General features: G+C 48.0%; 1 protein-coding gene across 1 annotated transcript in view; it reads left to right on the plus strand.

Annotated features, from left to right (window-relative positions):
* Positions 1–13,272, plus strand: part of TRPM8 (transient receptor potential cation channel subfamily M member 8) — an 83,258-nt gene that overhangs the window by 57,523 nt on the left and 12,463 nt on the right. Inside the window, exons 20-21 of the mRNA XM_024752768.1 lie at positions 421–598; positions 10,069–10,259. Of these exons, the coding sequence (XP_024608536.1) occupies positions 421–598; positions 10,069–10,259 (369 nt within the window). The remainder of the gene's footprint in view (positions 1–420; positions 599–10,068; positions 10,260–13,272) is intronic.

Raw genomic sequence — 13,272 nt, forward strand, 5'->3', positions numbered from 1 at the left:
CGATCTCTAGGTCCATCCATATTGCTGCAAATGGCATTATTTAGACTTACCCATGATTCTGAGGCTTACCCTTGATTCTGAGACTTACCCCTGATTCTGAGGCTTACCCATGATTCTGAGGCTTACCCATGATTCTGAGACTTACCCATGATTCTGAGGCTTACCCATGATTCTGAGGCTTACCCGTGATTCTGAGACTTACCCATGATTCTGAGACTTACCCATGATTCTGAGGCTTACCCATGATTCTGAGGCTTACCCATGATTCTGAGGCTTACCCATGATTCTGAGGCTTACCCGTGATAGAGTGCCTTGGAACAATGCCCAGCACATTGCTCATTGTCATCACACCTTTGTGGTGCTTTAGCACTGCCCCCTCCAGAGGGTCCTCACATTGCCTGTCTGTTGTTGTATCCTCAGGTACCACGTACGACTTCTCCCACTGCACCTTCACTGGGAATGAGTCCAAGCCCCTGTGCGTGGAGCTGGACGAACACAACTTGCCCCGCTTCCCCGAGTGGATCACCATCCCTCTGGTATGCATCTACATGCTCTCCACCAACATCCTGCTGGTCAACCTGCTGGTCGCCATGTTCGGGTATGTGCTTGGCCATGCACCGGCTGGGGGTCCGCGCCGTGCCGGGCCGCGTGCCAGGCGGGGCTGGGGGAATCGGGAGTGAAGCAGCAAAGGTCCACCCTTGAGGAGCTTATGATAGAGGTCTTATGATAGGGGATTGGTGGTCTGGGGCGGGGAGAGGTCTTGAAGGGACTATATTAAGATATAGCGAGTCCTATAAGCTGTAACGTAAGTTTTTGGACCCCAAAGACAGGTGCCTGTAACCCCCTCCAGCACGTTCAGACTGCACGTTTAGTGTCCATTTAGCAACCTCCCCGGAGCGCCGAGATGCCGGCCTGACTGTGGCTGAGCCAATGACTGTGGCTCAGCTCGGCTCCCAGGTTCTCATTTTCTGTGGACTCCGTGGGATGGATTCTAGGGCTTAAGGGACTCAGCTTTTAGTTAGCTGCTGCTTTAAAATATTTAGTTTAAGTACAAATCAAGAGAGCAGAGTCAGGAGAGCGACTGTCCTTTGGGGCTCATGTCTAATGAGGTTGGCGTGAGAACACGATGGCGACTGACACATTTTTTTTGCTTTTGGCCATTCTCTGTAATCCATTTAGAAAGTCATGTTTATCTTGCCCCTTTGTCTTTCTTAGGAGCGTTTCAAAGAACCCCATGTGGTGGGTACAGTGGGGGTACCTTAATTTTATGCTGTTGTTGTGAGGTAGGGGGTTATTCTGGGTACATGAATCCTGGCATAGACGGGCAAGCAGTTTAGAAACAAAATACAAATTAAAAAAAATTACTTGTTAAACTTTGGAGTGAAAGAAAAACCATAGTTGAAACCAGAAACTGCGAAACTGTGAAGGACAAGAAAAACACATTTAATTTCATTAAACAGGATACCTCAGATGAAGTCATGTGGTAAATGATAGACTGGGGGCAATGTTTGCCTAAGGTGAACAAAGGCTTCTCATTCTTACTATAGAAAGAGCTCCTGCAAATCGGTGAGAGAAAGATGAGCCAGTAGAAAATGGGCAGAGGAATGCAATTCAGAGAAATTCAAATGGCCACTAACTGTAGGGGAAGGGGCTCAACCTCATGGGTAGGAAAGGTCAGCTGAAACCAACAACGAGGTGTTGGTTTAGGATCCCTCAGGTGAAGAGACATCATAAGAAGTGCTGGAGATGATGCTGGGAAATGGGCACTGCTCTGGGAATGTGAATTGTCTCCCACTTTTGGGAAAGTGATCTGAAAATAGCTATTAAAAAATATGCAAACCTTTGGCACAACTCCTTCATGTCTGGGAATCTTTCCTAAAGATATTGAGGCAAAAAACGTTTATTAGATCATTGTTTGATGCCTATCAATAAGGGGATGGTAAAACAAAGCATGTCGTATCCATACCATGGAACGTTATGCAGCCCCTAAAAAGAAAAGCTGAGATCTGTATTTATTGACTTGGAAAGATGACATTTTGTTAAATATAAGAAGCTCAGTGCAGCCTTATATTTATGGCAATATCTTATTTTCTGACAGTAAAAAACAAGAAATGTTTAAAAGGCAAGTGTATATTTCACTCAACACAATGATCACATATCACTTCCATAATTTAGAAAAAAAGAATCAGAAGATAGTTGTCATATAGAGTCCTGAGGGGCACCAGGATTGTAGACGAGGGTCATCTTTCTTTGTCGGTCAGTGGCCTCCCGTTGAGTGAGGCTGGGTGGGGGGACGTGTGCCTTTGGGGACATCACGCATCCAAGGGGCTGAGCCATGAGTGGTCATCTGGTCTTCAGGTGTACAGCGACGTCCTCCTCTATCCCAGCTTCTACACTGTGGCCGTAGTGGTGTTTCTGAAATGTCACGTCTCTGCTTAAAATTCTGGAAGGATTTCAGTATTTCCCCATAGTGTTCAAGGTAAATTTCAGCCTCCTCAGCTTCCTCCAAGGCCATCGACCTGGGCTTTGAAAACGCCTTCAGGCTTCACCCCTGCTACCTGTCCCTGGCAGGCATCCCACCTGTCCATCCCTAAACAGGGTGATCTGTCGTACCTGACATTTTGCAAATGCCACCCCTCTGTTGGCATTACCCGTCCTATCTCGACCGTCTCCTCCCCGTTCCTCTCGCCCTCTAAGGAGTCCAGCAGCATCCTTCGCCCGAGTGGTCCTCGTGCCCTCCCCACTGTGCACAGAGACCCCGTGGGCCCCCTTCACAGTGGTAGCTTCCTCTTCTTCCAGACCATAAGCTCTGGAGAGTGGAGATTGTGTCTGTCTCAGCACCTGGCCCTTTCCATGAATGAAAAGAACAGGATTCTTTCTGCTTTTAGTTCATTATTCAGTTTTAGTTTTAGTAGCTTCCTGGTCTGTTATTCACCAAGTAGTGTCAATGGTGAATGTCAGACCAGTGAGGGGTTCATCACATAGATGTATAACATCGGTTCTGTGCCAGGTGCCTGGGCCATGGAGATCATGTGGCCTTTGTCCCACTCAGCCTTAAAGAGGGAATATGCACCCCACCCCACCCCCAACTCCATCTCCGCCCCTAAAGGGGGGCCTGGGAAGGACTCAGGAATCCAGACGCCTATACTGCTTATGGGAAGCTGGACCATGTCAGAGGCTGCCAGAGGTCCCCAAGTCTGAGCTTGCAGAGAGAAGTGGCAGAGACGGATGGTTATGTATCCACGTGAGGGCAGAGAAGGGAGGACCGATTCCCAAACTCGAAGCAAGAGTGGGGAGGGAATGAGATGATTTGGGGTCCTATTTTATAGTGATAACCTATCCTGTCAACCTGTACATTGAACATTGGGTAGTCCCTGTAAAAACTGACCACTAATATAATATCTACAAAAATTAAGCAGAAGGGCCGACAGCTCCCAATGCGATGGCCTTTGAGCTACACGAATTCAGTAGATCTCAGGAAGCAGAGTGCTTAGAGCTCTCCCGAGTCTGTGTGCTGTGAGCTGTTCACCAAAGCCATTCTTGAGGACCATGTCAGTTTGTAATTCATTACCCCCATGACAATCGTAAAGTGATAGCATTTGGAGCTGAGAGGGACAGGGGTCCGGCCTGTGATTTTCAGGTTGAGGAAGTGAAAGTCGGGCAGCTCAGCATCTGTGGCCCTGGCCGCACTGCCGTCCGTCTTGCCTGTGTGCATTCGAGGCTCGAACTTGAGTCTCTTCCCTGCGAGGCCCGAGCCATTGGGCCACAGCCCACTGTTGCCTAATTCAGTGTGTAAGTGTGACCACTGGGGAACTTCCCTTCCCTTGGGGGATCCTTAGATTCATCTTGGGCTAAGGCAGAGGCCTTTTTTCTGTTAATACCGGTCTGAGCAGCTAGAGTAGCCCCCTTGCCATCCTTGAGCTAACTCGTCAGGACACTGTTTCTGATGGTTGTGATGGATATTCCAGGTTCACTCCAAGCCGACAGCTCCGGGCTGTGACCCCCGTCTGGCACCGCATCAGAATATTCATGTAAGAGCTTAACCATGCATGGTGGCAGCCTTTTGAGCTGTAACATAAATGTACGCTTGGGAATTTTAAAGTAATATCGGAATGCTCTCTAGATGGTACTCAGCAGGGAAAATAAATGGGGGTAAACATCTGCGATGATTCCACATTAAAATTATTGATCACAGGCCCTGCGTGGCTTATCAGAGGCACGAAGTGATCTTGAGGTCAGTAGATGACTCGGGGTCGTCTTAACACGGAGCTGTTAATGCTTTCAGGCACCGTGTCCTGAAGATAAGTTCACCCACGGCATTTCTGCTGGAAAGGACTCATCAGACATGCCCCGTCTAAGATAATTTCTAAGAATAAAATATTTTTGTAATCTTAGGAATAATATATGTTCATTATGAATATGTAGAAAAGTAGACAAAAGAAAATATCTCCTGGTACAGATTAAACGTTCCGGTGACTTCACCAGTCCCAGGCAGGCTACTGAAATGGGATGAAAAGAAGAAAAAGAGAGCAGATAATTGTAACAATAACAATAGCTAATATGGATACTTTTCTGTGCTAGGCACATCCAAGTGCTTTACATGTGTAGCCTCATTTAATTAGTCACCGTTTTTGTGTAGGTGTGGCTTTATAATCATTCATAAATGAGGAGCTGGAGGCAGAGAGAGGTTAAAGTCTCTGCTATCTGAGCGGGAGATGGGCACATAGACAGTAATAGAAGATGATGTGAAAAGATACAGTACGATACGAGCGGCACGAGAAACCTATTCACAAAGGACTCTGGTGCAGAGTCGGGGTTATTAATTGTGACAGATCTTGGGGGTGGGCAGCAGCGAATGGAGGAGACATTTGCTCAGAGGACCCTGTGAGCATTGTTTGGAGAGGGAGAGAAGCAGAGGAGATAGAGCTGTTCTGGGGAGAACTAGAGACTGCGGATGGGGGAAGGTCGGCAGGGGCTGGGTTATGGAGTGTCCCTCACGCCGTGTTAAAGAATTTGGACTTTTCCCTGCAGGTGAAGGGAGATTTCATGGGTCTTTACACAGGCAGCGGCACAATCTTAGTTGTGTTACTTTGACAGAAACATGCTCAACAGTTAGCGTTTCACAACCAGTGCAGTGGAATCGCTGGCTGTCTCTTACTGTTAGCGTCGATGTTTTTTTGGTGCTGTAGAGCGCGAGGGGAGCCAGGATGTGCGGAACGTTTTAACGCGCCCGCTGGGGCACTGAGTGGGTGCAAAAAGGCAGGGTCATCAGGGTTCACTGGCTACTGCTGCAGTGTCTGGGAAGGAATGGCAGGTGGAAAAATGTATGAAATCTGTGGAAAGCTTGGAAGAGGGGTTTCCCTGCTTGCAGTCTAGCTGGCAAGTTTCTCGTATTTCAGTTTCTTCTAAAATTCTGCCGTTGTTTCAGCATCTACTTTTCCTTTGTGAATTTTCTGCAGGCTTTTCATTCTGTTCTGTTAATCGGTCTTTCTATTTTGGTTTTTACTACCAAATGGCTTTAATTACTGATTTTTCAAAATCATTTTAACATCTGTTGTGCGAGTGCCCTTCATTATTCTTACTCAGAACTTCCCTGGCTTTTCTTATATTTTTAATCATGTGGAGGGCCTAAGGCTCATCTTCCGCAATCCTTTCTTCTTCCCTCTTCCAAAAAATTTCTTTAGTGAATTTTATTGTGATGATGTTAACTTTGTAGAGCCATTTAGGGGAAGCTGACGTCTTTAAAGCATGCCAGAAAAAATGGCGTGATTCTCCATTTATTCAAATGCGTATCGTTTCCCAGTAAACTTTTATGGCTGTATCCACATGGATATGGCAGATTTTTTTGTTACATTTTCTTTTCTAGCTATTTGTGGTTGTGAGTGAGATATTTTTTCTATTATGTTTTTTCAATAACTACTTTTGGATATGCAGGAAGGCTATGAAGTATTGCTTACTTCTTTTGGAACAAGTCTCCTTACTGAATTCTTTTTTTTTTTTCCCCCTCTCTTTTCCTTTTATCATATCATGGAAGTTTCCTCCTGTTTCTTATTTATTAAGCTCCTTCCTTTTTCTTCTTCTTTATTTCTTCTAATCAGAAATGGATGCTGCATGTTGCCAGGAGACTTTCTAGAAACAGTTTAAATGGCATTTGTCTTTTCGACCGATGATGTATTATGAAAATGATGAATTATATAAATAACCTTAATACTGAGTCATCCATTTGTTCTTTGGTCAGACACATTGCTCTTTTAACGTACTGCCGAATTTCATCCACGTACAAGGCTATGTGAATCCTAAACATTTATCTCTTGGTAACATTTTCACCGTCAGTGGGTGTCTGAGAGTTTGTCTCTCCTGCTTCCTCTTCCTCTCGTGCTTATCTGAGGTGCTCAGCTGCTCTTAGGGGACAGAGCTCCCACCAGCTGGGCAGCTGAGGGCACTAGATATCACGGGAGATGTCACGTCAAAGGGGACCTTGCGGAATTCCTCTCAGGGAAGACACTAGATGGCCAGTGGTTGGCAGGGACAGTGAGAGCCATCAGAGCTGGGTGGGCGAGAGCCTGAACACGAGAGTTGGCCCGTGTGCTGCCCTGGACATTTGGGTTTGCTGAGCGGGGTGGGGATGTAGTGGCCCCAGAGCTCAGCCTGTCTGCTATAGGAATGGAAAACCATGTCTCAAAAGCATTAAAATTATTTGAGCAGAGCAGTTGGAAACCTTCCCTGGGGAACCCTCATGTCTTGTTGGCTGAGTCTGGACCTGACTCTAGAGAAAAAGAGCAATTTGGAAGGTTTGGGGTTGGATTTCGCCTCCAGGTCACATTTTGCTCATTCCTGCTGCTCTGTAGGGCAGGTGGACGTAAGTAAAGAAACCTCAGCATGGCCAGCCCCGGAAATGTGTTACTTGTGCAAAGTGGCTTTTGGGTATTAATGTCCTGCAATCAATCAGTTCACCCACACCCGCCCTGGGATGCGGATAAGGGCTTTTACCGTTTGCCCAGGAAAGGAGCGCTGCTCACTGGATGCACGTGGACCCTGAGGTGCAGAGGAAGCAGAGGTTCCAGCAGGAGGCTCCTTGGAGCCTGCTGGGTTGTCCAGAGGAGCACATGGGGCAGTGAGGGGAGGCGGAGTTCTTCAAAAGGAAGAATGATACAGGGCTTCCCTGGTGGAGCAATGATTGAGAGTCCGCCTGCCGATGCAGGGGACGTGGGTTCGTGCCCCGGTCTGGGAGGATCCCACATGCCACGGAGCGGCTGGGCCCGTGAGCCATGGCCGCTGAGCCTGCACGTCCGGAGCCTGTGCTCTGCAATGGGAGAGACCACAACAGTGAGAGGCCCGCGTACTGCAAAACAAAACAAAACAAAACAAAAAAGAATGATACGAACACCAACCCCTGTTGTGGGCACTGGCCTAAGTGCATTCCAGACCAGGGCTGGGTGGCTTTTTCTGCAGGGGCCAGCCAGGGTCTTGGCTTTGGCCAGATGTGCAGAAAGAAGCAGTGCTCAGCGACCCCGCACCCATCCCTGCCTCTTTGCTCGTGGGCCCTACAGAACAGGTTGGGTGTTAGATTTGGCCCCTGGGTCACAGTTTACCAATTCCTTTTCTAGATGACCTGGAAGACTTCAGATGTTTTTCACTACCTCAGAGTAACCAGCTAAGCTAAAATGCGAATCTCTTCCCACTAGGACCCTTCTTGGCCACAGTTCCACTCGAAGCTCCCAAGGAAGGGAGGGAGAAGACACCTTCCCCAGCTCTAGGCATCTGAGTGTTCCTCCCTTCAACAGGAGCTATTAATTCCTTCTGGATAAACCTCAGCACACAACATTCGATGCATTAAAATGGAGGCGATTTGGGTGTCTGTTGAGTTTTAGGGGGCAGTCAGTAGGATCCATTTTTGGCTAAATACGTAAGATTTTAAGATGCTCCTAGGGGCTCATTTGAATGGTGAGACTTGTTCTGGACCAAAGTATGTAGTAAAACGTGATTGCTGGCACGTTCTTTGCCTGGACTTCATTAACCTGGGCGTGCCTGCCGTCCTCTCTTACTGCAGTGACAGAAGCCTGCAGTGTCCTTTGCAGACACAGGATCAGCAGGGACTGGCGAGGACAGATAATGACGCTTGGTGTTCGTCTTGGAGCAACCTGACCTACCTTTGGAGGAAACAGCAGGCTCACTGCCAGCTTCAGTTTGCTGCAGTCTCATGCATCACGGTCCTGTCTGCTTTTCAGCCAGAAAATCTACCACGTAGAGTTGACGCTTGAATCAGTCAAGAGGCAGTTTTACATGCCTAGTAGAGGAGTTTACGTATAGTGGATACTCAACGAACATGAATTCCCTTTGCTTTAAAGACCACACCCAGTTGAAGAGGCACTTTCTGGGAAAGCCTGCCCTGCCCCGCCCCCAGGACCTGGTGTAGAGCTCAGAGGGGTCTGATTCCTCAGTAAACGCCAAGATAAGCAGAACCAAGCTTATAAGCAAAGCCACAACTGTGATCTGTGTAGGCTAGTGTTTTGCTCACGTATATGATCCCCACTTGGCTGAAGATATTTAAGTCTTAGGTTGTCGTGCACTGAGAGGTAAGAGTGAGGTCTCACAACGGATGTGTCCCATTCCTCTGCCTGCAAGGTTTGGCCTCTGATGTTTTCACCCAGAATTTGGAGAATTTAATCTATCTGCAGTCAGGATTTGCTGTCAGGCAATTTTAAGGGGCTTGTTGCTGCTTCTTTGGCTTTTGGAGGAGTGATTTGGTGTTAATGATAAAAGTATCTCAGATGATTGAACTTCAACAAATGGTAAAATGCTTCACGGTTATCTTTTACTAAGTAGTCCAACCCGATCCTTTTGAAATGGAGCACGGCTCAAAACATTCACGCTCCACGTCGTGAGGTGGCATCACGTACTGACAGAGCAAATGGGCCCTGGGCTGGATTTCGGGGTCCACATTTTGGCTTCGTCACCTGCCAGTCGGGGGACTCAGACAATTTACCTACCCCTCTTGTGCCTCAGTTTCTTGATCTGTTAATCACAGATGATAATAGCACTTAACGTTCTACAGGGCGCTGTTTGCAGACTAAATCGGCTAATACAAGTAGACTGCGTGGAACGGTGTCTGGTATGTGACAAGTGTTAGCTACTTTGTAACAGATAAGTTAGTGGGATAGTCAGACGTTTTCCGGATAAATAGGCGTTTTCCTAATTCTTTGCTACGGGATCTGTTTCTCCCCGTGAATTGTGGTTCACACAGTGAGATTGTGTCGTGAGTACAGGTTTGAGCCTCATTATTTTCACTCACATGTAAGCATTTGCCCAAAATATAAAAGTTAGTCATAAACATATTTTTTAACGGCAGCTGCATAGTATAATCACATTGATTGGCCATAACTTGTGATATATTTTCTTAGTGTTGAACATTTTGGTTGTTCAGTGCTGCTGGGTGGAAAGTGGGAGCGGCTATTACTCAGTGCTGTGGCAGACACCCATGTGTGCTATCCATTTCTGTATTTTCTTTTCTCAGTATCTCCTTATTCTTAGGTTAGATTTCCAAGAAGGAAAATCAATGGGTCAAATGGATAAATATTTTTAAGGTCCCTGATAAATATTAACGAACTGCTCTCCCAGGTTGTTTATAATTAAGCTCCCACAGTGACGTTGGCAACTTACTCCTCCGAGAGTCGCCACGTTGGGCCTCTGGGTATCGAACACAATACCAGACTAACGGAAAAAGGGAACCCTTGAAAGGTCTTGAAACACGCCTCTACCGTGTGGGCGCTTGGCGGGTCCTTCAGCCATGCCCTGCCTGCCCCCTCGCAGGCAGGAATCATTTTAAAGTTCATTGAACAGTCTTTTGTGATTAAAAAAAAAAACCAAAATGACAAAAGCCAGACCCAGTTTTGGCCCAGCATGAACGGAAGGGTGCCTGAGTTGCTCAGGTCCCGATACCACCATAGATTCTTCTCTCCTATGGCAGTGAGAGCTTGGTACCAATATCACCATATTCGGCAATGAAATGGCCAGGCCTATGGAAAGCTGAGGCTTGACCTTCTCTCCCCCCCCCCACCCCCCCGCCAGCTACACCGTGGGCACCGTCCAGGAGAACAACGACCAGGTCTGGAAGTTCCAGAGGTACTTCCTGGTGCAGGAATACTGCAACCGTCTCAACGTTCCCTTCCCGTTCGTGGTCTTCGCCTACTTCTACATGGTGGTCAAGAAATGCTTCCGTTGCTGCTGCAAAGAGAGGAGCGCAGAGTCTTCCGCCTGCTGTGAGTGGCTCATCTGTTGTGCTGGGGCCTAAAGGCAGGGATTCATTCTGGGGAAGCGTGTCTGGTCCACATCTCAACAGGAAGGGTTAGTCACAGTTATTTCAGCGCTCACAGGTGTCTGTCTGTAAAGTTCAGGCATCGAGCCCCCCAGTGACTTACTCGAGAGAAAGAGTAGTTTGTTCTTTGAATTTACAGAGCACAATATTAATATTTTAGTAGACTTTACAATACCTGGAGCAGTTGTCCGTGCCCACAGGTTTTTTTTTTCCTGTTTTTTCTTTTCTTTTTTTAATGGTAGTGTTATCATAGCCGTTTTATTTTTTTTATTGAAGTATGGTTGATTTACAATGTTGTTTTAATTACTGCTAGACAGTAAAGTGATTCAGTGATACATATATATGCATTGAAAGAGTAGATTAAGAAAGCCTTCTATTCTAGATCTGCCAGGACAGCCTTATTCCAGGGGGCTCACTTGTGGATGTACATAATAATGATGTAATTAGGATGTTGAGCCAGCAGGATTCATGGGGTGCGTCAAAAGCTCTCTGTTGCTTGTGTGACATTTATTCTCTGGGAGATCTTAACTCTTTTTTTTTTTTTTTAACATCTTTATTGGGGTATAATTGCTTTACAATGGTGTGTTAGTTTCTGCTTTATAACAAAGGGAATCAGTTATACATATACATATGTTCCCATATCTCTTCCCTCTTGCGTCTCCCTCACTCCCACCCTCCCTATCCCACCCCTCCAGGCGGTCACAAAGCACCAAGCCGATATCCCTGTGCCATGCGGCTGCTTCCCACTAGCTATCTACCTTATGTCTGTTAGTGTGTATATGTCCATGATTCTCTCTCACCCTGTCACAGCGTGAAGTAAGTCAGAAAGACAAAGACAAATACCGTATGCTAACACATATATATGGAATTTAAGGAAAAAAAAATGTCATGAAGAACCTAGGGGTAAGACAGAAATAAAGACACAGACCTACGGGAGAACGGACTTGAGGATATGGGGAGGGGGAAGGGTGAGCTGTGACAGGGCGAGATCTTAGCTTTGATTCCAGCAGGGCTCATGACTTTCCTGCTTGTTCTTAGAGAACTAGAAAAGCTTATGATGACCTTACTTGGTAAAACAGTCTCAATTTAGAAGTTAGGACTTGCAGTCCAATAGATTAAGCAGCCCATTCATGTCATTCAGAGGGGAGACTCCTCTTACCCTGAGGCCGCTCTCAGCCGATGGAGTTGTCGGGAAGGATGGGCTGCTGGCTTTTCTCTCTTTCTTATTCGCTTCCCTCCCACTCACTCACCAGCTGCTGTTCCTGACCTTCTCCGGGTTGGAGCACAGGGGGAAGGGAGGAGAAAGAGCAGAAATGCTGTTTAGCAACGGTGGCGCTGCCCTGGGCTGGCTCTGCGCTTCCTGGCCTGGTGCGTGCTTAAAACTGACCCTCTGCTGTGTGGGCGCTTGGCGGGTCCTTCAGCCATGCCCTGCCTGCCCCCTCGCACCAACCACAGCTCCCGGGACTTGGCGGTGCTCTCTCTGGGGGCCGCTGCCCCACAGGAGCCTCTGGTTTCCAGGGGTGCACTCTGCACAGACTCTCCCTGCTGGGGACTGTGGAGTTTGTTGTCCCTCTCACGTGGTCACCCAGCTCCTCAGCCCCGACAAACTCCGGGCAGACGGATCCCCACCTAGCCCCTCTCCTTGCCCCTGCCGTGGGAGCCGGAATCTCTGACCCCTGACCCTCAGTCACACCTGGGTCCCCATCGTTTTGGCTGCAGGGAGCACACATCTGGCTCTCTTCCCCACGAACCGAGGTGTACTTAACGCCCCTTCCTGGAGCCACTGAGCCGCACAGATCTCCCTCACCCACAAACTTGTTTCAACCAAATTCAGCACAAGGGAGGGAGAGGCCTATTTTCATTCATCTGGATGTCTGGATGCAAAGGAAAAGATGGAAAGGGCACCACTGGCTTGTACACTTCGTCTTCTAGCCTCAGACTTAAGCTGGGGACTCCATCTCCCTGTGGGTGGATAGGCGTGCAGCCATAGGACTGACGTCTGCACAGCGATGGGGCCCAGGCACTTTGGGGTCCACACAGTTCTTTTCATTTCTTTTAAAAATCAGAAGAAAAAGAACGAACTTTTAGGTGACAGAAAACCTATTGGTATATACTTGTCCTTATACCAACCCAGTCATATATCTTTTTCATATTTTCTTGATCCAGGAAGGGGCCCACAATGGCAAAAGTGCCGAGGGCCTAGGGTGGCTGACTTGTCCCGGTTTGCCCAGAACGTCCCTGTCTTAGCGCTGAGCGTCCCGCATTCTGTATGTCCACTTAGGGTGACCGACTTGTCTCAGTTTGCCGGGGACCATCCCTATTGTAAAACTACAAGTCCTGCCTCTCAGGAACCTTGTCAGTTCAGGGGCTGCTGGTCACCCATCAGTGTCCCCGTGTGCTGACTAGGGAGGCAGAGTTAATGACGCAGGTTGGACCCAGCCCTGGTACCTGCGGGATTTCCATACCCAGTCCCATTCTTGAGACAAGTAGATCTGAGTCTCTAAGCAGATCTGTTGTGTCTTATTGTGAAACAACCCTTTGAAATCTGGTTCCCTAAAACTACCGCTGTTTATCTGCCCCTGACTCCATGGGTCAGTCCTGGGCTGGTCTCTGCCCGCTGTGGTGTCTGGCTGTTGGCAGGTAGGCCATGGGCTGGCGGGTCCCAGTGTCCGTGTGTGCTCACATGTGTGGGGTTGGCTGGGCTGTCATCAGGGAGCCTCAGTCTCCTCCAGCTCAGGCTCCCACAGTTGGAGCCTAGACTCCCACAAAAAGCAGAAGCTGCATAGCCTCTGAGGCCCTGGGCTCAGAAAGTCAGATGACATCACTTCTGCCACGTTCTATTGGTCAAAGCAAGTCACAGGCCCACCCACCTCAAGGGAGGGCAGCCTACACACGGGGTGGGCAGAATCTGTGGCCCTGTTTTGCCGTTTATCACACCAGGCATCCCCTGAACAAGC

Source organism: Neophocaena asiaeorientalis, unplaced genomic scaffold, assembly GCF_003031525.2.
Source record: "Neophocaena asiaeorientalis asiaeorientalis breed wild unplaced genomic scaffold, Neophocaena_asiaeorientalis_V1.1 scaffold294, whole genome shotgun sequence".
NCBI classification, from domain to species: domain Eukaryota; kingdom Metazoa; phylum Chordata; class Mammalia; order Artiodactyla; family Phocoenidae; genus Neophocaena; species Neophocaena asiaeorientalis.